General features: G+C 48.0%; 2 protein-coding genes across 2 annotated transcripts in view; both read left to right on the forward strand.

Moving 5' to 3' along the window:
* The window catches only part of LOC142312267 (oocyte zinc finger protein XlCOF29-like), a 259,631-nt gene that overhangs the window by 63,110 nt on the left and 168,738 nt on the right, over positions 1 to 27,783 (forward strand). The window lies entirely within an intron of this gene.
* The window catches only part of LOC142312274 (uncharacterized), a 201,713-nt gene continuing 175,632 nt past the window's right edge, over positions 1,703 to 27,783 (forward strand). The window contains 2 exon segments of the mRNA XM_075351208.1: positions 1,703 to 1,777; positions 11,781 to 11,925. Coding sequence (XP_075207323.1) covers positions 11,848 to 11,925 — 78 coding nt within the window. The 5' untranslated portion in view covers positions 1,703 to 1,777; positions 11,781 to 11,847.

Here is a 27,783-nt window from a genome sequence, read left to right on the forward strand (position 1 = left end):
ATATGGCATATGTGTTCATTCTCCTATTATCTATAGATGTTTCATGTTCATTCCACACCTATAATGCTCAGGTAACATAATATACATCTGGTTATATGCCATATGCATTCATTCTGCTATTATCTACAGATATTTCATGTTCATTCCATGTCTAACTTGCCCAAGAAACTTTTTATACATCTACATAATATACACCTAATAAGTTATTATCTTCATTCTTTTTATTTATTCCTTTTCATCATTCTTTTTAGTATATCCCCCAATTATCCGTACATATAATCCTTGTAATGCCCTGAATTAAATAAAATATAAAGACATTCAAAATAACACCGCCATATAGTAGATGATCAGTGCCTGGTAATAATTATCATTTGTATCATCTATTTATCATCTAAGCCGAGAAAATCCCACATTATATTCCACAGATAAAGCTCCAGAGAAGGAGGAGCGGGGGGATGTTAGTAGTTAGTCACATCGTACACACGGCTCCGCTCCGTACACACACGGCTCCGCTCCGTACACCTCGTACACACACGGCTCCGCTCCGTACACCTCGTACACACACGGCTCTGCTCCGTACACCTCGTACACACACGGCTCCGCTCCGTACACCTCGTACACACACGGCTCCGCTCCGTACACCTCGTACACACACGGCTCTGCTCCGTACACCTCGTACACACACGGCTCCGCTTCGTACACCTCGTACACACACGGCTCCGCTCCGTACACCTCGTACACACACGGCTCCGCTCCGTACACCTCGTACACACACGGCTCTGCTCCGTACACCTCGTACACACGCGGCTCCGCTCCGTACACCTCGTACACACGCGGCTCCGCTCCGTACACCTCGTACACACGCGGCTCCGCTCCGTACACCTCGTACACACACGGCTCTGCTCCGTACACCTCGTACACACACGGCTCTGCTCCGTACACCTCGTACACACACGGCTCCGCTTCGTACACCTCGTACACACACGGCTCCGCTCCGTACACCTCGTACACACACGGCTCCGCTCCGTACACCTCGTACACACACGGCTCTGCTCCGTACACCTCGTACACACACGCCTCCGCTCGGTACACCTCGTACACACGCGGCTCCGCTCCGCACACCTCGTACACACACGGCTCCGCTCCGTACACCTCGTACACACGCGGCTCCGCTCCGCACACCTCGTACACACACGGCTCCGCTCCGTACACCTCGTACACACGCGGCTCCGCTCCGCACACCTCGTACACACACGGCTCCGCTCCGTACACCTCGTACACACACGGCTCTGCTCCATCCACACTGTAAACCCCTCCTGACCCCACACATAACCTTCCCCTCACCCAGCACCATGACACCCAGCACAGCAGAGTCCTGCATACACTGAGGAGCTGATCATGTGACCCCTGACTCCTCCCCTCCATGTGACATCATCACAGGTCCTGGAAGCACGGTTGAGCCTAGAATGTACGGGCTGCAGTCAGGTCATGGGCGTGACCGTGTGGGTTGGGGGCGTGACGTTTCCTCCGTCCACTATACTCATGCAGGCTCCGCCCCCTGCACCCCCCTCCAAAGCTTCTATTATAATCACCTTTATGCTGCCCACGTGGACTTAGAATAAACATTGTTTTTATGTCTGGAAACATCAAACTGCATTTTGAACACGCCCTTATCACATGACAAGTTACGTCATACCTGTCAGCAGTCCGTACACTCTAGCATCTACTATGGAAGCACAGAGCACCATATATCTAGTGTGCGGCTCTGCAGGAGGAGGTATGTGGAGATTCCCCATTACTGGGGCAGGGGGCATTAACCCCTTCAGCTCTGAGACTTTCTTGGGGTTTTTCTCTCGCTGATTTCTATGAATCGTGAGGTTTTTGTTCCTTTTCCTCTGATAGATACAGACGCCCCAACTATGAGAGGCCGGAAGTGAGGAAACGGTTGTGGCTAAATCCCAGTGGCTAGAAGAACCTTGGACGTGGCCGCCTTTGTTGGTGGTCGTGGTGATAACTCCTCCCGTCCACTATGCTCATGCAAGGGGGGGCTTTGACCTCCCCTGCACCCCCCATCTGGGGGTCTTAACCCCAGACCCCATCTTCTATTATAATCAACTTTATGCCAATGTGGACTTAGAAGAATAATGTATTTTCCTGGTATCAGCTATGCTGGCAGAGGCCCCGCCCCTTTCTGGTCACGTGGGAATGACGTCTGCCCTCGGTCCTCGGCCTCTCTCTGCCCTCGGCCCATATTTGCCCTCAGTCCTCGACCCATTTTTGCCCTCGGCCCATGTCTGCCCTCGGTCCTCGACCCCTTTCTTGCCCTCGATCCGCGGCCCCTTTTTGCCCTCGGTCCGCGGCCCCTTTTTGCCCTCAGTCCTCGGCCCCTTTCTGCCCTCGGTCCTCGGCCCCTTTCTGCCCTCGGTCCTCGGCCCCTTTCTGCCCTCGGTCCTCGGCCCCTTTCTGCCCTCGGTCCTCGGCCCCTTTCTGCCCTCGGCCCCTTTCTGCCCTCGGCCCCTTTCTGCCCTCGGTCCTCGGCCCCTTTCTGCCCTCGGTCCTCGGCCCCTTTTTGCCCTCGGTCCTCGGCCCCTTTGTCTGCCCTCGGTCCTCGGCCCCTTTCTGTCCCCAAACAGTGTAATGTTTCCCCCTCACAACTCTACTGAAGTATCAGTCGGTGGAAGAGAAGAAATGGGTTGTCATGCCGCGGTTCCAGATGGATTCAGAAGAGCAAATGATATATTCAGCAGATTTTATTCTTCTAGTTTTACGTGTTTAGGAGCTAGCATGCTCCATCTTCAGGAACTAACAATAGAAATGTAAGGCACATGCTAACGCGTAGAACTAGAACAATGAAATCTGCTGAATATATAATTTGCTCTTCTGAATCCATCCGGCAGTGCGGCATGACAACCCATTTCTTCTCTTCCACTGGTGATATTTTACCTTGTGGGTCTGCAGCAGACGGTTTTTACGCTAACAAACGCATTATAGGAGTTGTGACTTGCACAACTCACCCAGGTGATTCCCTGCACCCCCTTATAGTGGTTCCTATCGGATAAGACGCCAGTTCTGTGCTTTTTGTCTTTTCAGCCTCATAGTTTTAAGTGATAGAAGGACACACTGTGCGCCACACTATATTTTCTCCTCGTTCATTATCACCCATTCACCATTCCTTTCTCCCCCGGCAGGAGAAGTTGTCAGAGGGTCGGATGCAGTGAGGGGCGTTCAGCAGATGCCGGGGACAGCAGGTGCAGGGAGAAATCAGGGAGCGTCCTCTGTATCCAGGACGGTTGGGACCTGGACATTAGACTTGTTCATTCATAGTTGTAGCAGCCGGAACTTGTTCGTTTTCATGTTAGATTCACTATAGGATTTTTTGCTTTTTTGTGAGACAAGAGACAATTTACCAAACACAACTGAAAGGCCGAGTTCACAAGTAGCGGAAATACTGAAGTTTATCTGCTGCTTGTTATGTGAATGTTTTCTATAGATGTCCGAACCAAACAATGTAATAATCTTCTCTAGTTATTTTTTACTGTATTTATGCATTTTTAGGTTTCGTTTTTTTTTTCCAATTATTTCATGTGTTTGAAGCAGCTTTTTTTTATGCATTTGTAATAATATAGAAAACCTTTTATTCTGCACTTAAAAAAAACAACAGTCTGTTTTATAAATGCATTTTTGACATTTGTTTTACTATCTGGTCAGTCTGTAGTGAAAAAAAAAATAAAAAGCAAAACTGCATGTGAAGATGTAATTTACCCTCTCACTGTATATGCTGTACAGATTCCTATTTCAAGCTGGGTTCATTGTCTTATTTGAACCACTTCTGTGTACATTTCTATTGTTGTAGGTAATCACCCCCTAAAATGCAAGGTTATATCCTCTTGAGGCACTTCCATCCCTGGGAGTAGGGGGAGGTGGGCCTAGAGTCCAACTAGTGTAAACTCTGCTTACCTGGGAGATTCAGTCAGAGTGAGCTGAAACTTGAAGGGAGCAGGAGCTCCAGCCTGTGTGGCTGTGGACACGGACGGAGCTAGGCCTGTGTGGCGGCCCGTGGGATTGTGTGGAACTCTTTGGACTACTGTAAGGACGATTGCTTTGTAATCCGGTCCGAGGATTGTCGGGAAGGGCCCCCGAATCTGTTTTACGTGGACTTATCGTGTGCTGTTCCAGTGTTCTTGTGAATAAACCTGTTGGATCGTTCCTCGGCCTGTTGTCTCTCCTTGCTCTGCTGTACACCCCGTCACAAACTGGTTGGCAGCGCTGGGATCAGAGCAGAAGGAATGGAGGACAATGGCTCAACATCAGGAACCAGCACTGCAGAGTACAAGACCTGGACTTTGGGGAGCCTGCAATCAAAGGCCCGTGAAGTAGGAGTTCGTTTCAAAGGACTCTCCAAGGAGCAGCTGATTGAGGCGCTAGAAGGAGTCTGCTCGCAAAATGACGTGGAGGAAGGATCCTCACAGCAAAGGGAGGAAAGACGGGAGCTGGAGGTAAATACCCAAAAAAGTCAATGGATTGTGTGGTACAAGGAAAAGATGGCACTGCTTGGAGATGAGGCCACCATAGAAGATAAGAGGGAGGCCATGCGTGGAGTTGAAGAGAAGGAGCGCAGGATGGAGGAGATGGCATTGCTGGATAAGCAGCTCGCTGTGGAAGCCGCGAGAGGTTCCAGACAGACTGTAACCCCAGCACCCATCATAAGGGAACTTCCCAGGGTGTCCCGCAAAGACTTTAAGCCGTTCAATAAGGCTGCAGGCGACATTGAGGGCTTCTTCCAGGACTTTGAGCATCAGTGTCGATTAATGGAAGTCCCGGACAGGGAGCGTGTCCGGCATCTGGTTGGGCTCCTAGAGGGGGGAGCTGCTGAAGCCTATAGAGCTATGGACCCTCGGTGGAACTGTGAGTATGCGGAGATTAAACAGACTATTCTAAAACATTATGCTGTGACCCCAGACACTTACAGGACTCAGTTCCGTGCTTTAGCCTGTGATGGGGAAGTGTCTTTTAAGATATATGCTCATAGACTCAAACAAATATGTAATCGCTGGCTGGAGGCAGAGGAGGCCTTATCTTGGGAGACCTTCCTGCAGGTCATCCTAAAAGAACAATTCTTTGCCCAGTGCCCCGCTGAGATCCGGGAATGGGTGCGTGAGAGAAAACCAGCGACAGTGGAGGAAGCTGCTGCTCTCGCTGATGAGGCTCTCACCATCAAGCCTCAGTGGAGGGTTCTGTTGGAGGATGGAGAGACGCCTAACAGCTCCACAACACCGGATGCCCCCAGTTATTCTGTCCCCATTGTTCCCCGTTCCTCTAAGCCACCACATGTTGATACCCGTGTTAATGTGCATCCAGTTGCTTCTACTGCACTTTCTGGAATACGCCGGGGAGAGGAAGTAACAGAGCACAGGTGTTATGTTTGTAGGCATCCCGGGCATTTGCAGGCCTCATGCCCAGCCAGGCCATGGAGGAATCATCCTCAAACCCCTACAGCACCTTCAGGTGGGAGCCGGCCTCCAAGTTCCCCTACCCCTTACCCAAGAGGACGCCTTGGATGGAGGGAGACCCAGCTCAGATGCTATCAATGTGGACAGCCAGGGCATCGGCAAGTCTCCTGCCCAGCTGTTCAAATGAGGACTGATCCTGCACCCAATCGGATTGTTAATTATTTACAGCCCAGTGCCATGGAGGAAGATGTGGCACCGTTATGTGAGGACTGGCCTAGTGACTCAGCCCCCCATGTTGCACCACCAGGAGTTTACGGGGTGCGACCCGCAGTTATGACGACTTCTGCTCATCGAGGTAAGCACTTGCAGGAGGTTGTGCTGGATGGACAGAGACTTGTTGGATTCTGTGACTCGGGTGCTTTCCTCACACTGGCTGATCCCCGAGTGGTTCGGCCTGAGGCAATCCATAGAGGACCTGGGATTGTTATTGAACTGGCTGGTGGACAATGGAGGACTATTCCCACAGCCACTGTGGATCTGAACTTTGGTTTTGGGGTCAGGCGATGCGTGGTTGGGGTGATGGGTGGTCTGCCTGCAGCTGTTCTCCTAGGCAATGATGTGGGAGAGCTACGATGCCAATTCGTGGCTGCATGAAGCCACATGTAAGTAACGCTCTGCCTGTGTGTACTTAACCAGTGACCTGTAGAGGTCCCTAGTACGTACACAAGTTGGGAGGGGAAGGGATTGTGAAGATGTAATTTACCCTCTCACTGTATATGCTGTACAGATTCCTATTTCAAGCTGGGTTCATTGTCTTATTTGAACCACTTCTGTGTACATTTCTATTGTTGTAGGTAATCACCCCCTAAAATGCAAGGTTATATCCTCTTGAGGCACTTCCATCCCTGGGAGTAGGGGGAGGTGGGCCTAGAGTCCAACTAGTGTAAACTCTGCTTACCTGGGAGATTCAGTCAGAGTGAGCTGAAACTTGAAGGGAGCAGGAGCTCCAGCCTGTGTGGCTGTGGACACGGACGGAGCTAGGCCTGTGTGGCGGCCCGTGGGATTGTGTGGAACTCTTTGGACTACTGTAAGGACGATTGCTTTGTAATCCGGTCCGAGGATTGTCGGGAAGGGCCCCCGAATCTGTTTTACGTGGACTTATCGTGTGCTGTTCCAGTGTTCTTGTGAATAAACCTGTTGGATCGTTCCTCGGCCTGTTGTCTCTCCTTGCTCTGCTGTACACCCCGTCACACTGCACAATTCAGAAGAGGTTTTAGACGTGAAGTTGTCAGGAGTTTTCATGTTTTCAAAGCAGCAGATTTTCTATACAAAACAGCGTATATGTTCCCACAGTACCGCCATCCCCCCACACACAGTATAATGTTCCCCCAGTACCACCATCCCCCCACACGCAGTATAATGTTCCCACAGTACCACCATCCACTAAACAGAATATAATGTTCACACAGTACGGCCATCCCACCACACACAGTATATTTTCCCACAGTACCACCATCCCCCACACGCAGTATAATGTTCCCACAGTACCGCCATCCTCCCACACACAGTATAATGTTGCCACAGTATCACCATCCCCCACACACAGTATAATGTTTCCACAGTACCGCCATCCTCCCCCCCCCCCACAGTATAATGTTCCCACAGTACCACCATCCCCCACACACAGTTTAATGTTCCCACAGTACCACCATCCCCAACACACAGTATAATGTTCCCACAGTACCACCATCCCCCACACACTGTATAATGTTCCCACAGTACCACCATCCCCCACACACTGTATAATGTTCCCACAGTACCACCATCCCCCACACACAGTATAATGTTCCCACAGTACCACCATCCCCCACGCACAGTATAATGTTCCCACAGTACCACCATCCCCCACACACCACAGTATAATGTTCCCACAGTACCACCATCCCCCACACACTACAGTATAATGTTTCCACAGTACCGCCATCCACTAAACAGAATATAATGTTCCAACAGTACGGCCATCCCACCACACAGAGTATAATGTTGCCCCCACAGTATCACCATCCCCCCAAACACAGTATATTGTTCCCACAGTACCACCATCCCCCCACACACAGTATATTGTTCCCACAGTACCGCCATCCCCCCACACACAGTATAATGTTCCCACAGTACCACCATCCCCCACACACAGTATAATGTTGCCACAGTATCACCATCCCCCACACACAGTATAATGTTCCCACAGTACCACCATCCACCACACACAGTATAATGTTTCCACAGTACCGCCATACCCCCACACACAGTATAATGTTCCCACAGTATCACCATCCCCCACACACAGTATAATGTTCCCACAGTAGCGCCATCCCCCACACACAGTATAATGTTCCCACAGTACCGCCATCCCCCCACACACAGTATAATGTTCCCACAGTACCACCATCCCCCACACACAGTATAATGTTGCCACAGTATCACCATCCCCCACACACAGTATAATGTTCCCACAGTACCACCATCCACCACACACAGTATAATGTTTCCACAGTACCGCCATACCCCCACACACAGTATAATTTTCCCACAGTACCACCATCCACCACACACAGTATAATGTTCCCACAGTAGCGCCATCCCCCACACACAGTATAATGTTCCCACAGTACCGCCATCCCCCCACACAGTATAATGTTTCCACAGTACCGCCATCCCCCACACAGTATAATGTTTCCACAGTACCGCCATCCCCCCCCACACAGTATAATGTTCCCACAGTATCACCATCCCCCACACACAGTATAATGTTCCCACAGTACCACCATCCCCCACACACAGTGTAATGTTCCCACAGTACCGTCATCCCCCCCACACACAGTATAATGTTCCCACAGTATCACCATCTCCCACACACAGTATAATGTTCCCACAGTACCACCACACTCCCACATAGTATAATGTTTCTACAGTACCACCATCCCCCCACACAGTTTAATGTCCCCACAGTACCGTACAGTATAATGTTCCCCCAGTTCCATTCCCCCTACAATTACCACACACACACACACACACACACACACACACACACACGATAAATGTTCCTACACTACCACCATCCTCCCCCACACTTTATGATGCTACTAGTTGCCCCCCACACTATGGCACCATCCAGCTTCTGGTAAATAAATAAATCCTCACGTAACCTCATTATTGATGCAGATACAGATGAACCCAGCACATACCACGGACCCCTCTCTCTCTACTGTAGTGTAGAGTATTATCCTCCTGTTAGTGTAATACTAATAGCCCCATACACGATCGTTCATGTAACACAGGAGTGGGGAACCTTTTTGTCCGGGGGCCATTTGGAAATTTCTACCAACCTTCGGGGGCCACACAAAATTATTAATGTTTAAATGACCCTGCTATATTTGGAGAAACAGTTAATTAACTCACCCCTACTATGATGGCCGGAGTGGCTTCTCTTTGGTGTGGCTGGGATGTTCGTGATACTAATCATGTTTCTTCTCACAACTGGTTTTTCAGGTTTGTCTCCATCTGGAGCATAGTCAACTCTTTGTGATATTAAGATTGGTAAATCATATACATCAAATAACAGACACTGTATATACATCACAGGAGACGCTGAAGGTACATATATCGCATAGGAGACACTGGGACTGCTGTATATACATCACAGGAGACACTGGGGGCATATACATCACATAGGAGACGCTGGGACTGCTGTATATACATCATATAGGAGACGTTGAGACTACTGTATATACATCACAGGTGACACTGGGGGCACATACATTACACAAGGGGCTGGGGACATGTAAATGCCCCCAGCATCTCCAATCTGATGTATATGCCCCCAGCATCTGCAATGTGATATGTAAGTCACATGAGACGCCGGGGGCATACACATCACTGGAGACGCTGGGGGCATACACATCACAAGAGACGCTGGGGGCATGCTCACCACAAGAGACGCTGGGGGCATGCACACCACACGAGGGGCTGGGGGCACGCACACCACACGAGGGGCTGGGGGCACGCACACCACACGAGGGGCTGGGGGCACGCACACCACACGAGGGGCTGGGGGCACGCACACCACACGAGGGGCTGGGGGCACGCACACCACACGAGGGGCTGGGGGCACGCACACCACACGAGGGGCTGGGGGCACGCACACCACACGAGGGGCTGGGGGCACGCACACCACACGAGGGGCTGGGGGCACGCACACCACACGAGGGGCTGGGGGCACAGACATCACGGGGGGGCTGCTCACAGGACTGGGGGGGGCTGCACACAGGACTGGGGGATGGTCTGCACACAGGACTGGGGGATGGTCTGCACACAGGACTGGGGGATGGTCTGCACACAGGACTGGGGGATGGTCTGCACACAAGATTGGGTGATGGGCTGCACAATGCACTGGGTGGGGCTGCACACAGGACTGGGGGATGGGCTGCACACAAGATTGGGTGATGGGCTGCACAATGCACTGGGTGGGGCTGCACACAGGACTGGGTGATGGGCTGCACTCAGGATGGGGGGGTGCACACAGGACATTGGGGGGCACACTGTGCTGAGGGTTTCATGCAACTCTGGGGGAGAGGGTTTACAGAACTAAGGGGGAGGCACAAAGCACTGGACGGCACATAGCAGCAGAGGGCCAGCGCTGGACTCACAGCAGCATTGCACTCACAGCACCGGAGTGCAGGTGCCGGACACACAGCATCAGAAGGAGAAGGCGGACACAGAGCTCCGGAGGGCAGGGGGCGGGCACACAGCATCAGAAGGAGGAGGCGGGCAGACACAGAGCTCCAGAGGACAGGGGGCGGGTACACACTGCTGGAAGCTGTGAGGCTGCTGTGGGACCCGCCCAACAAAGTAAATCCTGTGGCCAACGGGAGAACACATTGGTGCGCACAAGCAGCAATGTGTGGATTTAAAGGGCCGGCGGCCTGCAAAACTGCGGTGACAGCACGAGCACTGCCTCCCACGGGAAACTGCCCCGAGGCAGCATAAAAGGTCATGGCGGGCCGCATGCGGCCCACGGGCCAGAGGTTCCCCACCCCTGATGTAACAGCTTTCTCACCTAACTGCCCATACACACAACCGCTCTACTTGGCTAGTATTTCCTGTGCTTTCTATGAGACAGTAGTTGGTAGACTCTAATGGAGGCTTATCTCCAAGGAAAACAAACAAATCATCGGACATCATCTTCTTGAGACCTCCACTATATAGTTGACCAATTCCAACTGAAAATAGCGGTTTAAACAATCTTTAGTCTAATCTATTTGGGAGCTTTAACAGGTAAACAGAATGTTGTAAAATAATAAACTGACCACCACCATCATATTATGGTGTAATCAACTTACACGAGATAAATTGGTAAAATACTGCAATTGACCCAGCTGGTTCCTGTATAGACTAGAAATTTGGACTCCGCGGTCCATAGTGGTTCCTGCAAGGACTGGAATAGTATTAAACCCCAGACTAAACTATGGCAACTCAGACCTATGATGACTGAACATCCATCGATTGCTTTATGTTCCTCCTAAGGAACTGGAGGGCAAAGCAAAGAAACCTACAGAAAGGATGAAGTGCTGAGTCAAATAGGGTTTCCAGAGTGAGCAAAAACAATACACAAAGTACCAAATAAAAGGATAAATGGGTACTGCTAGAGAGTATGTCGCCGTGCAGGGTGAAAAGCTTAAACCGCAGAAAGATAAAAACCTATCTGGTCTTTCACTGACTGGCAAAAACAACAGCAGTATGGGTGGACATCCCAATCAGAATATCATCAGCAGGAAATACCAGCAGAGGGAAGGTATTTATACCGATATCTGAAAGGTGACTGGACAGACGAGTAAGTAAATGAAAACGCCTGTTAACCTGAAGGAATAAAGTAAGGATAACGGATCATAAACACCCAAAGAAAAGTATCTGCTGTTGCTCAGTGTACAGACAAGTCAACCACAACGCACAGACTCAAGGGTTTGAACACCGACACGTGACACGCTGCTTGTGTCCCCTACCAGTCTCTGTATTTCCTGGTAAGTCCCAAAGACTTTTTGATTCCTAGAGCCACTCAGTTGCCAAAGCAGTGACCAACATAGCCAATGATTGGGAGCATGGAGAAGATGTCTTAGTCAGCAATTCAACTTATGTTCCAGTCTGTACGAGACAAGAGAATACATCATTTAAAACGTTGTATCTCCTGATATGTTCGTCTTTGTTGTCTCCATTTATTGTGTTTTTACCCTGGATTTTTTTATGCTGTTACATCATTATCTCTTCCCCATCCAGGTCCCTACAATATTGGATCCTCTCAGTGAAGATTTATGCAAGATCATTTTTATGATTTACTTCAAGGATGGATATGAACAGGGACAAGATGGCAGAGAGGATATTACACCTCACCCTAGAGATCCTCTTCCGGCTTACTGGAGAGGTGAGAGATTCTGATGACATCAGATTATATCATTCTTATCTATGGGAATAACAGACAGAACTGGAGAGGTGAGGACTCTGGAAATGTCTGTAGTGAGATTAATTACTGTGTCTCCCCATAACCAGGATTACACAGTAGTGAAGAAGACCTCCAGTGATTGTCATCATGACCCTGTGTCTGAGGGATGGGGAAGATCTCACTGCCCAATTATGACGCCCTCACATCACGCCCTGATACATGAGGACATCAATGAGCAGAAGATCCTAGAACTCATATACAAGATGATTGAGCTGCTGACTGGAGAGGTGACACTGCTGGGAATGCTGGGACATTATACAGTAACGCTATGAAGGGATCGGGGGGTGATGGTATCATTGTATGTGTCAGGTTCCTATAAGGTGTCAGGACGTCACCGTCTATTTCTCCATGGAGGAGTGGGAGTATTTAGAAGGACACAAAGATCTGTACAAGGACGTCATGATGGAGCTTCCCCAGCCCCTCACATCACCAGGTAATAGACGGGACTAAATACACACTGTCTATAATTATCTGGATATACTGTAAGGAATGAATTTAGTCCCTGTATGTGTCTCCTCCAGTTCTATCCAGTGAGAGGACAACACCAGAGAGATGTCCCCGTCCCCTTCTCCCAAAGGACTGTAAACAAGAAAATCCCAATTTTCCTCAGGATCATCAGGTAGATGGAGAGAAGGTGCCATGAAATCTCCCTATGATGTGTAGACGGCTGTGAAGGTCTTGTGCTCAGTCTTGTTTTATCCTCCAGTATTATATGTTTTATACTTGTGTAATGAGAGCGGTGGAGATGGCAGGATTAGAGCTGATCATAGATGTGACTTCTCAATCTGTCTATGACTTTTACAATATTTGTTTCAGGGTGAAGATTTGACTCATATTATTACTACAGAGACATATATGCTGGGTGATGAGTGGTGTAAAGAGGAGATTCCTACATATGACTACCCAGGTGAGTAGTGACGACTAAATGCAGAGAAGTCACAAATTCTTCTCAGTCAACAGCTGTAGCTGCTTTATTTATGGTGTTGAACAGACATATATATTTGTGTGATCACCAATTTTCTGCTAGATCTCAACATTCTTTTCCACCCTTAGTTGTTGAAATTACATTGGGCACTGAAAGCCTTTCTTCTATAGAGCTTTCGACCTGGAGGGTCCACCTAACCCCTGCAATTAGAAGATGCTGACCCTTACCTGGTCAGATCTGTAAACTTCAAAATAAAACTTACGTAGAATGTGCTGACAAGTTAGAAAATCACTTAAAAACAAATATTATGATGGGTCTCTAAAGGTACCGTCACACTAAGCGACGCTCCAACGATCCCACCAGCAACCTGACCTGGCAGTGATCGCTGGAGTGTCGCTACATGGGTTGCTGGTGAGCTGTCACACAGGCAGATCTCACCAGCAACCAGTGACCAACCCCCAGCCAGCAGCGACACGTGGAAGCGATGCTGCGCTTGGTAACTAAGGTAAATATCGGGTAAACAACCCGATATTTACCTTGGTTACCAGCGCGCACGGCTTAGCGCTGGCTCCCTGCACACCTAGCCACAGTACACATCGGGTTATTTAACCGATGTGTACTCTGCTACGTGTGCAGGCAGCAGGGAGACGGCTTCTGCGGACGCTGGTAACCACGGTAAACATCGGGTAACCAAGAAGCCCTTACCTGGGTTACCCGACATTTATCTTCGTTACCAGCGTCCGCCGCTCTCACACTGCCAGTGCCGGCTCCCTGTTCCCTGCACTCCTAGCCGGAGTACACATCAGGTTAATTACCCTATGTGTACTCCGGCTACGTGTGCAGAGAGCAGGGAGCCGGCAATGACAGCGTGAGAGCGGCGGATGCTGGTAACGAAGGTAAATATCGGGTAACCCAGGTAAGGGCTGTGACGGGAGTGTACAACAGAGCAAAGGATGGACGAGGCCGAGGGACGATCCAACAGGTTTATTCACAAGAACACTGGAACAGCACACGATAAGTCCACGTAAAACAGATTCGGGGGCCCTTCCCGACAATCCTCGGACCGGATAACAAAGCAATCGTCCTTACAGTAGTCCAAAGAGTTCCACACAATCCCACGGGCCGCCACACAGGCCTAGCTCCGTCCGTGTCCACAGCCACCCAGGTTGGGAGCTCCTTCTCTTTCCAAGTTTTAGCTCACTCTGAAGTTACAAAAAAGGGAAATGCATTGTCTGTGCTCCTTAACCAGCCCACCATGTTCAGGGGGTAGGGGTCACACATCCTTTCATCAATGGTTTGGTCCATCACAGGGCTCCCATATGTCTGCCAGCCACAGTAGATGAAGGGATCCCCTGCTGTGCAGAACAATGACTATTCCTTCACTGGCCAATGCAATTACAGACTATATACACAACTCTGGATAGAAGACAACAGGCTATTTACATAATCACATTAGATGCCAAGACTACAATTGTATGAGAGAGACACATTGAGACCAGTAGCTCCCCCAAGAAAATACATGAATTACAACTAATACAACCAGGGAAATATACATATCATGACATAGTATCACAGCATATACAGTGAGAGGGTAAATTACATCTTCACAATCCCTCCCCCTCCCAACTTGTGTACGCACTAGGGACCTCTACAGGTCACTGGTTAAGTACACACAGGCAGAGCGTTACTTACATGTGGCTTCATGCAGCCACGAATTGGCATCGTAGCTCTCCCACATCATTGCCCAGGAGAACAGCTGCAGGCAGACCACCCATCACCCCAACCACACATCGCCTGACCCCAAAACCAAAGTTCAGATCCACAGTGGCTGTGGGAATAGTCCTCCATTGTCCACCAGCCAGTTCAATGACAATCCCAGGTCCTCTATGGATTGCCTCAGGCCGAACCACTCGGGGATCATCCAGTGTGAGGAAAGCACCCGAGTCACAAAATCCAACAAGTCTCTGTCCATCCAGCACAACCTCCTGCAAGTGCTTACCTCGATGAGCAGAAGTTGTCATAACTGCGGGTCGCACCCCGTAAACTCCTGGTGGTGCAACATGGGGGGCTGAGTCACTAGGCCAGTCCTCACTTAGCGGTGCCACATCTTCCTCCATGGTACTGGGCTGTAAATAATTAACAATCCGATTGGGTGCAGGATCAGTCCTCATTTGAACAGCTGGGCAGGAGACTTGCCGATGCCCTGGCTGTCCACATTGATAGCATCTGAGCTGGGTCTCCCTCCATCCAAGGCGTCCTCTTGGGTAAGGGGTAGGGGAACTTGGAGGCCGGCTCCCACCTGAAGGTGCTGTAGGGGTTTGAGGATGATTCCTCCATGGGCTGGCTGGGCATGAGGCCTGCAAATGCCCGGGATGCCTACAAACATAACACCTGCGCTCTGTTACTTCCTCTCCCCGGCGTATTCCAGAAAGTGCAGTAGAAGCAACTGGAGGCACATTAACACGGGTATCAACATGTGGTGGCTTAGAGGAACGGGGAACAATGGGGACAGAATAACTGGGGGCATCCGGTGTTGTGGAGCTGTTAGGCGTCTCTCCATCCTCCAACAGAACCCTCCACTGAGGCTTGATGGTGAGCACCTCATCAGCTAGAGCAGCAGCTTGTTCCACAGTTGACGGCTTTCTCTCACGCACCCATTCCCGGATCTCAGCGGGTCACTGGGCAAAGAATTGTTCTTTTAGGATGACCTGCAGGAAGGTCTCCCAAGATAAGGCCTCCTCTGCCTCCAGCCAGCGATTACATATTTGTTTGAGTCTATGAGCATATATCTTAAAAGACACTTCCCCATCACAGGCTAAAGCACGGAACTGAGTCCTGTAAGTGTCTGGCGTTACAGCATAATGTTCTAGAATAGTCTGTTTAATATCCGCATACTCACAGTTCCACCGAGGGTCCATAGCTCTATAGGCTTCAGCAGCTCCCCCCTCTAGGAGCCCAACCAGATGCCGGACACGCTCCCTGTCCGGGACTTCCATTAATCGACACTGATGCTGAAAGCCCTGGAAGAAGCCCTCAATGTCGCCTGCAGCCTCATTAAACGGCTTAAAGTCTTTGCGGGACACCCTGGGAAGTTCCCTCATGTTGGGTGCTGGGGTTACAGTCTGTCTGGAACCTCTCGCGGCTTCCACAGCGAGCTGCTTATCCAGCAGTGCCATCTCCTCCATCCTGCGCTCCTTCTCTTTAGCTCCACGCATGACCTCCATCTTATATTCTATGGTGGTCTCCTCTCCCAGCAAGGCCATCTCCTCCTCGTACCACACAACCCACTGACTTTTTTGGGTATTTACCTCCGGCTGCCGTCTTTCTTCCGTTTGCTGTGAGGATCCTTCCTCCACGTCATTTTGCGAGCAGACTCCTTCTAGCGCCTCAATCAGCTGCTCCTTGGAGAGTCCTTTGAAACAAACTCCTACTTCACGGGCCTTTGATTGCAGGCTCCCCAAAGTCCAGGTCTTGTACTCTGCAGTGCTGGTTCCTGATGTTGAGCCATTGTCCTCCATTCCTTCTGCTCTGATCCCAGCGCTGCCAACCAGTTTGTGACGGGAGTGTACAACAGAGCAAAGGATGGACAAGGCCGAGGGACGATCCGATAGGTTTATTCACAAGAACACTGGAACAGCACACGATAAGTCCACGTAAAACAGATTCGGGGGCCCTTCCCGACAATCCTCGGACCAGATAACAAAGCAATCGTCCTTACAGTAGTCCAAAGAGTTCCACACAATCCCACGGGCCGCCACACAGGCCTAGCTCCGTCCGTGTCCACCGCCACCCAGGCTGGGAGCTCCTTCTCTTTCCAAGTTTTAGCTCACTCTGAAGTTACAAAAAAGGGAAATGCATTGTCTGTGCTCCTTGACCAGCCCACCATGTTCAGGGGGTAGGGGTCACACATCCTTTCATCAATGGTTTGGTCCATCACAGGGCTCCCATATGTCTGCCAGCCACAGTAGATGAAGGGATCCCCTGCTGTGCAGAACAATGACTATTCCTTCACTGGCCAATGCAATTACAGACTAGATACACAACTCTGGATAGAAGAGGACAGGCTATTTACATAATCACATTAGATGCCAAGACTACAATTGTATGAGAGAGACACATTGAGACCAGTAGCTCCCCCAAGAAAATACATGAATTACAACTAATACAACCAGGGAAATATACATATCATGACATAGTATCACAGCATATTCAGTGAGAGGGTAAATTACATCTTCACAAGGGCTTCTTGGTTACCCGCTGTTTACCGTGGTTACCAGCGTCCGCAGATGCCGGCTCCTGCTGCCTGCACATTCAGTTGTTGCTCTCTCGCTGTCACACACAGCGATGTGTGCTTCACAGCGGGAGAGCAACAACTAAAAAATGGTCCAGGACATTCAGCAACAACCAACGACCTCACAGCAGGGGCCAGGTTGTTGCTGGATGTCACACACAGCAACATCGCTAGCAACATCGCTGCTACGTCACAAAAGTCGTGCCTCAGCAGCGATGTTGCTAGCGATGTTGCTTAGTGTGACGTGGCCTTAAGAGAAAGCGGAGGGTAATGACGCTGTTTCCTTCCTAGAATCCTGGCATCGTATAAGATAAATATACCTTTTCTCTATTTTGTGCTGCTAAATGTGCTCATATAGTCCCTACAAGACCAGGTCCAGAATTTTTGGACAAACTTTACATTTATGATCGACAACATTAAATGTGTATTGAGAGCCAAGAGTGAATTTCTGTGCAATAATAACAGATTTTTCCTTTTAATCTGACTTTTCAATTTGTTTTAAAATTGATCAATTTTAAAGAGAATTATGATAAACTACACAAAGTACATTACACCTAAGCCATGATATCTCCGAGCTGTGTGTGGTTGAGGGCAAGAATATATGTTAATTCACTTCTGCAGGAGATGTGTTGCATGGCTCCGGTTTCAGGGCATCACTCCACTTCACAAACTCCATTATGTTTTTGATCCTAAAGAAACTCAAAGGACAGCACAATCGCTCCTCCGGAGCATTTTCTCTACTTTTCTGACCACAGGTTATAGCAGCTCCAATGCTCCATCATAATTGAGTACAACTGCAGTTTAGTATTGAAGTTCTCCCCTCGATTATACATTCTTGTTTCGGATGTAACTTTTTTTTATTCTGTCATTTTTTTTCAAGTTCATTCTCTATGTTCTGTTTGATTGTGGTGGAACTCATCTGACAGAAAATATAACCCTTGTGATAGTTTAGATTGCCAGGAGCCACCAAGCCACATTTTTTCTAGAGAAGTTGTCATGAGTGTGTCCCGCTCTGGGGAGACCTCTAGTGAGTCTGTGCCCAGAAGGTCACAACGCATTATTGTTCGCAGATCTACAACTTGTATTTGAGTGAATAAGTTCATCCCCATAGACTCTGCGCCTCTCGGTCAGAGACGTTTTTTGCAAGTGGTGCATAATATAAACCTGCTTATAGGGGCTCTTCATAAGTAGCTTCTTTCTTGTTATGTTTTGGAAGTTCTCCCTACTCCTATCACATTGGTTCTATCCTGCTTGGTTATGCATAATAAAGTGGTGGACTGGCAGTCTAGACAGATAGTCAGATGGAGTGAGTTCTGCAGAAATAATTGCCTGAATACAGTTATCTCATCTGTCTCCACTAAGGCTATGTGCACACGCTGCGTTTTTTTGACTGAAAACTAAAAACGCACAAAAACGCACCCGCGGCAAAAAATGCATGCGTTTTTGCCGCGATTTGGTGCGTTTTTGGCTGTGTTTTGCTGCGTTTTTGATGTCTGCATTTTGCCGCGTTTTTCCAATGCATTGCATGGGGGGAAAATGCAGAAAAACGTAGGAAAGAACTGACATGTCAATTTTTTTTTTCTTAAGCTCAAAAACGCAGCTTAAAAAAAAAGTTGTGTGCGGACAGCAAAAATGAAAACTCATAGACTTTGCTGGGGAAGCAAAGTCATGCAGTTTTGAGGCCAAAAACGCACCCGAAAAACGCGCAAAAGTGCAGCGAAAAACGCACTGTGTGAACTTACCCTAAAGAGGTACAATCTTTTCTTGTCTGATTTTGTTGATGTGTTCTTAAAAAAGGGATGCCAAGATCTGCATCACTACCGTGCATATGATTGCCCTGTTAACTTGCTCCCCCGGGGAAAAACTTCCCAAGACCAGGTTGTATAATCTTTATGGCCCTGAAAGGTAAGCTTTGAAAGATTACTTCAGAGAGTCATGCTAAGGGACATATCAGACGCTATTCTTCTTCTGAGGCAGCAGGGTTCTTCTTGGTTAAAGGGAACCTGTCAGGTGCAATATGCACCCAGAACCACGAGCAGTTCTGGGTGCATATTGCTAATCCCTGCCTAACAGTGTCTGTATACACTAGCATAGATAAAGAGATCTTTAGAAAAAGTATTTTTAAAGATCTTTTATCGTATGCCAATGAGTGAAGACTAATCACGAAGGCGTTTGTTCCCTTAGCTAGTCGGCCCCTCCTCCTCCTCCTCCTCCTCCTCCTCCGACTCCTGTGGGCGTACTAACATGCTAATGACTAAGCAGCGTCAGAGGATTTCGGCTCAGTGCGCATGAGGTACGGGTGTACGCGTCCTGGCTTCAAACTGAAGTAGTGCGCACTGAGCCGAAATCCAGCGTCGGGCGGCGATGGCAGCGGAGAAGTGAGTGATATCATCCTCTGACGCTGCATATTTATTAGCATGTTAGAATGCCCACATGAGTGTGCTAACATGCTAATGGGGCCAACTAGCAAGGGAAGCAACGCCCTTGGGACTACTCCCCGCGCTCATTAGCATATGATAAAAGATCTTTAGAAATATTTTTTCTAAAGATCTCTTTATCTATGCTACGAGATACATGGACGGTTAGGCAGGAATTAGCAATATGCACTCAGAACTGCTTGTGGTTGTGAGTATATTTCACCTGACCGATTCACTTTAAGAAAAAAGATGGAGGTCTGCGTCCCTGTTTAGATTTTCATGAGTTGAATCAAATTACTCTTCGTGACCCTTATCCTCTCCTGCTCATTCCTGATCTATTTAATCAAATAGTAAATTAGAATTAGAAAATCTGAACGTAACATACATGAAACAAACCCTTGAACCCCTGTGCCATTCTTTAATATTTCTAATGTCGATGCCGTGCCTTGATGATGTCATACCATCTCGCCTTTGTCCTTCACCTGGGTCCCCGCTAAGTAATCCTCAGCTTTCCCAAGCTATCCTGGATTTCATTTAGGAGGTACCACTCCGTATGCCTGAAAGGTGTCACTAAATGATTTATGTCTTCCTGTTTGAAATAAACTTCTATAAAAGCTTTCCACCTCCCAAAAAACTTGGTTGTCATATTATCCTTGTCCCTTTCTGTTTCTAATTTCTCCAGCCTCAAAAGATTATGTAGTTCACCAATGACTTCCCCAGTGGATGGTGCCTCCTCCTGTATCCAGTGCCTTAGGATGCATCTTTTAGCTATCATGGCTATGTCATGTATGATTGCAAATGTCTTTTTGTCCTGAGTGTTCAATCCCCCTCTGACTCCACCCTCAAAAAAATGGAAGATCCACACCATTAACTCTTGTTTGCAGGAAATTCTCCATGTTGTCTGAACTAAAGCTCTGACTTGATTCCAAAACCTCTTTATTGACCTGCATTCCCACAAACCATGCAGCATGTCTGTTTTTTCTTTGTGGCACTTAGGACACCGTGCCACTCTGCCCGGTATGTTGAAGCCCAAAACAGCCCTGTGTAATATCCTAAATTGGGTGTCTCTCCAGCTCTCGTTAGTGACTTGTTTCCTCATCTGAACCCATCCTTTCAGTATGACCTCCACCACTTCTTGCCCTTTCAGTTGTTTTTCCCATGCTAGAAGTGTACGACTATCTTCCCTGGATATTAGCACACCTCTAAATGTTTGGTATATTCGAGAAACATTTACATTTGCTACACTACATCCCATAAGCTCGTCAATCATGCTCTTGTTCAGTTCCCTTCCAATCTCACCAAGCTCTCTCATTATTCCATGCTTCAATTGTTCGTACTGAATGATGTGGAGGCCATTGAGGTTGTATTTATCAAGCACTTCCCGACCTGTCATCCATCTTCTCTCTTCCACATTCATGACATCTATCATTCTCCTAATGCCCTTCTCTTTCCATTTGAGGAATAGTTTATTCTCTCTCCCCTGGGGAAAGTTTGGTGACGCCCAGGGATTTAGGTATTTTGATACCTTCCATGAAAGTCCCAATTTCCGTCTAACCAATCTCCAGGCCAACATGGTGTCTCGGAGTATAACCGAGTTTCTTATATGACCTTCAACCTTGGACAGTGGGGAGTGTAGAATGGACTTCAGGTCCCATGGTTCTGCATACTTGAGTTCCGTTTCATAATCTGAGTGCCTGCTCGTTCCTCTCAACCAGTCAATTACGTGTCTCATGATGCACACAATGTTATACCCTCTGACATCCGGGAAATTTATTCCTCCCTCCTCCACTGACTTCATCAGCGTGCGCAGTTTTATTCTGGGTTTCCTTCCCCTCCAAACAAAATCTGCATACGCTGAATTGAGTCTGTTAACGTCCTTTAATGTTATCAATAGAGGGATCGTTTGGAAGGGGTACAGCAGCCTAGGAAAGCTCATCATTTTTATGAGATGGCATCTTGCCAGTAATGGCAGGGGTAGTCCCTTCCAGCCCCTCAACTGATTAATGATTTTTCTGATCAGTGGACCATAGTTCAGTTTATAAATTGATTCCGCCGTCCTCCCTATATACACTTTCAGGTACTTTACCGATGAGTGCGCTATAGGGATCCCATTTACATGACCCTCACTTGGGTTTCCCCCAGTTGGCCCTCTACCTCCGCTCAGAAATAAGAGCTCGCATTTCTTTTTGTTTAACTTAAAGCCTGAAAAGGCACCAAATTTTTCAATCATGTCAAGTGTCCAGGGCAGGTCCGCAACAGGGTCCCCCATATATAAAATCACGTCATCGGCGAAAAGCGCTAACTTCATCTCTATTCCCCTTATGTTGATCCCTTTGAAACTATTGTTACCCTGCAGCACTCTTGATAGGGGTTCAATTGCCAGGTTAAATAGTAAGGGGGATAGCGGGCATCCCTGTCTCGTCCCTTTCATCAGGGGAAACACGTCAGACAAAAATCCCGGGGTGTGGATCCTTGCTCCCGAGTTGGCATATAGATTGTTAATGTAGAGTCTCATCCTACCTAAGATCCCTGCGGCCTCCATCACCTTGTCCAACTAGCTCCAGTTAACATTATTGAACGCTTTCTCAGCGTCGAGTGTGACTAACGCAGGGCTTGCCTTTCCCTCCGTACGCCCCAATCTAACCGCATCAACCACTAAAATTGTCTTCCTAATGTTGGTCACTGCATTTCTCCCTTTTATAAACCCTACCTGGTGTTCTGAAATTATCCTAGGTAAGACTGTGGCCAATCTGTCAGCCATAATTTTAGACATTATTTTTAAGTCCTGGTTGATGAGCGAGACGGACCGATAACTCGAAGGGTCGTCCAGGTCCTTAGTTCCCTTAGGTATTAATTTAATGTATGCTATATTAGCAATTTTAGGTATTTCTGCTCCTCCCAGGATCGCATTAAAAACTGAAGTTAAATCTGGTGAAATCTGATCCTTGAGAGCTTGATAGAATTCGCTATTGAAACCATCGGGCCCTTGTTAGTGCTAAGTTCCCCAATTGATTTTGAAACCTCCTCCTCTGTAATGTCTGCGTTTAAGACTTCCCGTTCCTCCACTGTTAAGCTAGGTAATTGGGCTTGTCGTAACCACTCCGACTCGTCAGTCATGTCGTTCTGTCCTGGCCCGTACAACTTTCTGTAATATTCTCCCAGCACCTTATTAATTTCCTTGGGATCCGAAGTCACCCCCCCACCTTTTGTTTTCAACGTAGAGATTACCGTCATTTTTCTGTTACCCCTTGCTAAATTTGCCAACATCCTCCCTGCCTTATTACCAAATCTATGAAGCTCCGCCTCTTTATGTGACCAAAATAGTTGCTCCTTTTTTTTTGCCCACTCGTCAAAATCTTTTTTGGCTGCCAACCACCTGTCTTTTGCCATGCTAGACCTGTCTGTCAGATAATTAGTATACGCTAGTCACACTGCCTCGCTGTGGAAGTTGTAGTTCACATTCGTCTTCCGTTTGACCATGACCACATACCCCACCAAGCGTCCTCTCAAGACCACTTTCGCAGTTTCCCAAAATAATATCGGGGTCACCCTGTGATCCTTGTTATCCTCTGAGAACTCCTCCCACCATTCTTGTATTATCTTGCGAAAATTGTCCTGTCTAATGAGGAACGATGGGAATCTCCAAATAATGTCTGATCCTCTTTTGAATTTTTCTCTAAGGTCCACTCTCACCGGACTATGATCTGAGATCACCATACTCTCAATCGTGCAATTTTGTACACCATTCGCAAGTTCCATAGACAACCAAATCTGGTCTATACGAGACCAACTGTTGTGCGGGTGAGAGAAGTGCATATACTCTCTATCGTGCGGGTGATTTAGTCTCCAGATGTCTTTTAAGCCTACATCCTCCAGTGAGACATCTCTGTGGTTTGAACCTTTATCCCCGGATCCTGACTCACCCTCTCTCTTACTTCTATCCTCCACCGAGTTTGGCACTGCATTGAAATCCCCCGCCACTATGATGTTAGGTTCCTTGTCCGAGAGGATTATGGCTTTTATGGTGTCATGAAACTGATTCTGCTTAGAGTTTGGGCCATAGATATTATATATGCTGAGTGTTCCCGCTGGGCTATTGATTATTAAATGTTGCCATCTTCCCTGATCATCCGCTTCCTGAGCCACTACTTCATGTCTAAGCTGTTTGTTTATCAAAATCATTGTAACCCGCCTTCCTTCCTTGTGCCGCTGCCCCATATACTGAACCCACCCAATATTTTTTCATGCAAAAGAAATCTTCCCTCCCCAAGTGGGTTTCTTGTAGTAGAGCAATATCTGTTTTTAATCTTTTCAAGTGTCTTAGTATCATTGCCCGTTTGTTAGGTGATCTTAGGCCCTTAACATTCCACGTTGTTAGTTGCACCATGTTTGTCTAGATAATTTGCTCTTGTCAATACCGCCCTTCAGGTCCTCGGCTGTAGGAGATACACGACTATCATTATTGCCTTCACACGTGATTCCGCCAGAATGGCATTTCTTTTCCCCAACTTGTTTGTAAACTCTTAAACAACATATGTAAAATATATATCCTACAACAATAGAACAAGTTATCCCTTTGAAGGGACTTTCGGCACTTTTTGCCATGCTAGTGACTTCCCTTCTTCCTGGCCAAAATATGAAGCTCCCTAGTCACCCCCCTGATAGACAAGCTCTGTGTTCTATCCCCCGCGTAAAACGCAACAGCCTGAAGTAATATGCAAGGATTAAAACATTATGTCATAAGTAGTAGGACCTTAAAGAGAGTTCATCTACTGAATTAGTCCTGGTTTTGTGGGACCTTCCTGCCAACCTGGTCGTATCCACTGTATTTGAATCTGTAAAACAAACCACAGAGAGAGAAGAGAAGAGCAGAGAAAAAGAGAGAAAACAGCCGAGCAGAGAGAGAGAGAAGAACACAGCCGAGAAGCGAGAGAGAGAAAGAAAGAGAAGAGAAAAGAATAGAGAGACGAAGAGCCGAGCTGAGAAGAGGAAAAGAGAGGGAGAGCCGGGAAGAGCAGAAAAGAGAGAGAGAGAAGAGAAACATCGAGGAGAGAAGAGATAGGAGAGAAGAAAGAGAAGAGAGAACACACCAGAGACAACACAGAAGAGAGAACGAATAAGGCAGGGGAGAGAAGGGAGAAGAAGAGGGAGAAGAGGGGAAAAAAAAAAGGGGAAGGGGGGGGCCTCCCTTCCCCCCTCCCCTCGCCCCCGAGAGTAAGTAACTCGGTTAGTTCGCCCTCTGTCCCCTTCACGCTGGCTCATCCCTCTCGGTTTGGCCACCTTCTTTAATCAAGGAGAGTAGATAAGGGCCAGTAGAGGTCAATTCAAGAGTCATCATATGTCTCGGTGGCTCTCAAGAGTGCTGCTCCCTAGAGTCCGTCCCAGGGCTAGGCTGTTGGGCTGGGCTGCGATTCCCTTCTCCGCTGGTCTCTGGTTGTGTTTGCCTGCCGCGTTGATCACCTTCTCCTCCCGAACCTGTACGGGAACCTTTTCTGTAGTTTCCTCCTCCATTAGGTCTCCTCTCCTGTCCCTCCGTCTGGCTCCCGTTATATTCTGACATGAGGATATTTTCCGCTTCCTTGTGGTCTTTGTAGTATGAGAACGAACCATTGGAGTTCCTGACCTTTAATATTGCCGGGTAAAGTAGTTGGCATTTTACTCTTTTATTGTACAGAAATGTGCACAGTTTGCTGACGTCCTTCCTTCGTTTGGACACATAAACAGAATAATCCCCAAAGATCAGCAGTCTATTTCCTTGGTATTGTAAAGGCTGTTTTCGTTCTCTAAAGGCTTTCAGAATTTCTTCTTTGTGCTTGTAGTCAAGGTATTTGACTATCACCTGTCTGGCTCTTGGAGGGGGTTTATTGTTTGAATTTTGTCCTTCTCCTTTGTTTGCCTCTTGCTGTCTCAATGGTCCCACTCTGTGGGCCCTTTCCACTCTAAATTTCGCTTTTATACCCAACGCCTGTGGTAGTTCCGCCTCACAAATGCTGTCTAGCTGTCCCAGTGATACCGATTCTGGCAGCCCCACAATACGAAGATTGTTTCGTCTCGATCTGTTTTCTAGGTCCTCTGCCTTGTCTTTCAGATATTCATTAGATTTTACAAGAGTTGCTATCTGTTTTTGCATGGTCAAGATTGCCTTCTTAGAATTAGAAATTCTCTGTTCTGTTTCTGTAAGTCTATTTGAATGGTCACTCAATTGCTTCTGCATGGCGGCTAGTGAAGTTTGTACGGCTGCCTCAATGGCTATTTTTATGTCTTTGGACAGGTGAGATGCTACTTCTATTGCCAATTTTTTATAGTCCACATGGAGCTCTTGTACTTGCTTATTTTGGCCAGCAGATGGTGCTGTTTTCTTAGATCTTCTTGTTTGCGTTGAGCCTCTGCCTTCCTCTGGTTTCTTGTAGAATTGAGATGGCAGTGGATCTTGTTGCTTTTTGCCTCCTTTACTAGGGGTGCCAGAGATTGAGCTCCTCCTTTGGTGCGGTTGTCCCCCTCTGTTCCCTCTGCTCCGCTGGTTTACATTTTCCTCCAGCCCTCCTGTGCCTCCATATCCCCCCTCCATAACGCCAGCGTCTTCCTCTCTCATCTCTCCCCCCACCTCCCCCTCGTCCTCCCACTGTGAGCTGCCCTCCTCCGACCCCTGCGTCCACCTGTCTCCAGCTCTGCATTCCTCTGACTCCTCAGCCGTATCCTCCATTATTCTCCCGCTCCGACACAGCTCCATCGCGTCCTTCCCCTGCACCTCTGGCTCCGCCCCGGCAGGCTCGCCGGCGCCATATTCATCTCCTCCACTCCTCTCATGTCTGCAGCGTCGCCGCTTCTCCTGGGCCCCTCACCGCCGCTGGCGCTCCTCAGCAGGTACTGGTCCATTACTGCCGACCTCCGCTTCCCAGCTGCGTCACTCTCGTCTCGATCTCTGATGCGGGGGGGCTTCTATCAGACTGCTTTTTCCAGGGGGTGGCAGGAGCTTCTCCTCTATGCCTCCACCTCAGCCAGGACCGGATCCGGAAGCCCATTCTCTTTTTTTTTAAGAGATGCTTTCTTATGGAACCTTTGGTCATCCAACCAAGTGTCTCGCAAACATTTATTGTTGAGGTTGATGTATCCAAGGTGAAGGTTGGGGCTGTGTTATCTCAAGTGCTGTCTCCTGGTAAGTGGCATCCATGCGCCCTTTTCTCCAAGAAGTTATAGCCGGCCAAAAGGAACTATGATATTGGCAATAGGAAACTGTTGGCCATTAAACTGTGCTTTGAGGAATGACGTTTTTGGTTTTTTTTTAGACGGACAGTTCACGTTGTCACTGTGATTACCAATCATAAAGATCTTCTGTGCCTTGAATCTTAATCCTAGAAAAGCTAGGAGGTCCTTATTTTTTACCTGGTTTAAGTTTGTGGATACCTATTGTCCCGGGCTTAAAAATGTCAAAGCTATTGCTTTGCCCCAGAGTTTTCCTGGGGGAGGTAGCTCAGATGACTCTGTCTCTACTTTACAGGAGTTGGTGATCGTTTCTACTGTATGTTCTAAGCTCAAGGGTGAGGTGTTGAAGGCTCAGGGGAACGCCCATTTCTTGCTCCTCAGGGATTTTATTCGTATCTTTGCAGTTGTGCCTCAAAATTTTAGAGGAGCCTCATAACTCAGTCTAGCGAGACACCCACGTAGTATAGCAACTTTTGACATACTTTCCCGTGGGTTTTGGTGGCCAAGGTTTGCATAAGGACTTAGTGGATTTTGTGTTTGCCTGAATGCCTGCTCACGTTCTAAGACCACACATACTCATCCGTTCAGATCACTCCTATCTTCCGTATAGTCAAACAAACCATGGACTTCTTTATCTATGAACTTCATTCGTGACCTTCCTTCGTTTGCTGGAAAAACAGTGATCTAGTGGTGGATAAGTTCAGTAATATAGCGTTCTTCATTGCTTTACCTGCTCTCCCTAATGCGAAATTGTTAGCTGATGTGTTTGTTTCTGAGATTGTGAAGCTTTACGGAATTTCCTCTAATAGGGTGGCAGATTGGGGGATCCAGTTTGTCTCTAAATTTTTGAGGGCATTTTGTTCTCATCTAGGGTACATCTGTCTTTTTTTCCTCAGCGTTCCATCCCCAATCTATTGAGCAGACTGAACGCTTAAATCAAAGAT

The sequence above is a fragment of the Anomaloglossus baeobatrachus genome, chromosome 5 (genome assembly GCF_048569485.1).
Source record: "Anomaloglossus baeobatrachus isolate aAnoBae1 chromosome 5, aAnoBae1.hap1, whole genome shotgun sequence".
Taxonomy (NCBI): domain Eukaryota; kingdom Metazoa; phylum Chordata; class Amphibia; order Anura; family Aromobatidae; genus Anomaloglossus; species Anomaloglossus baeobatrachus.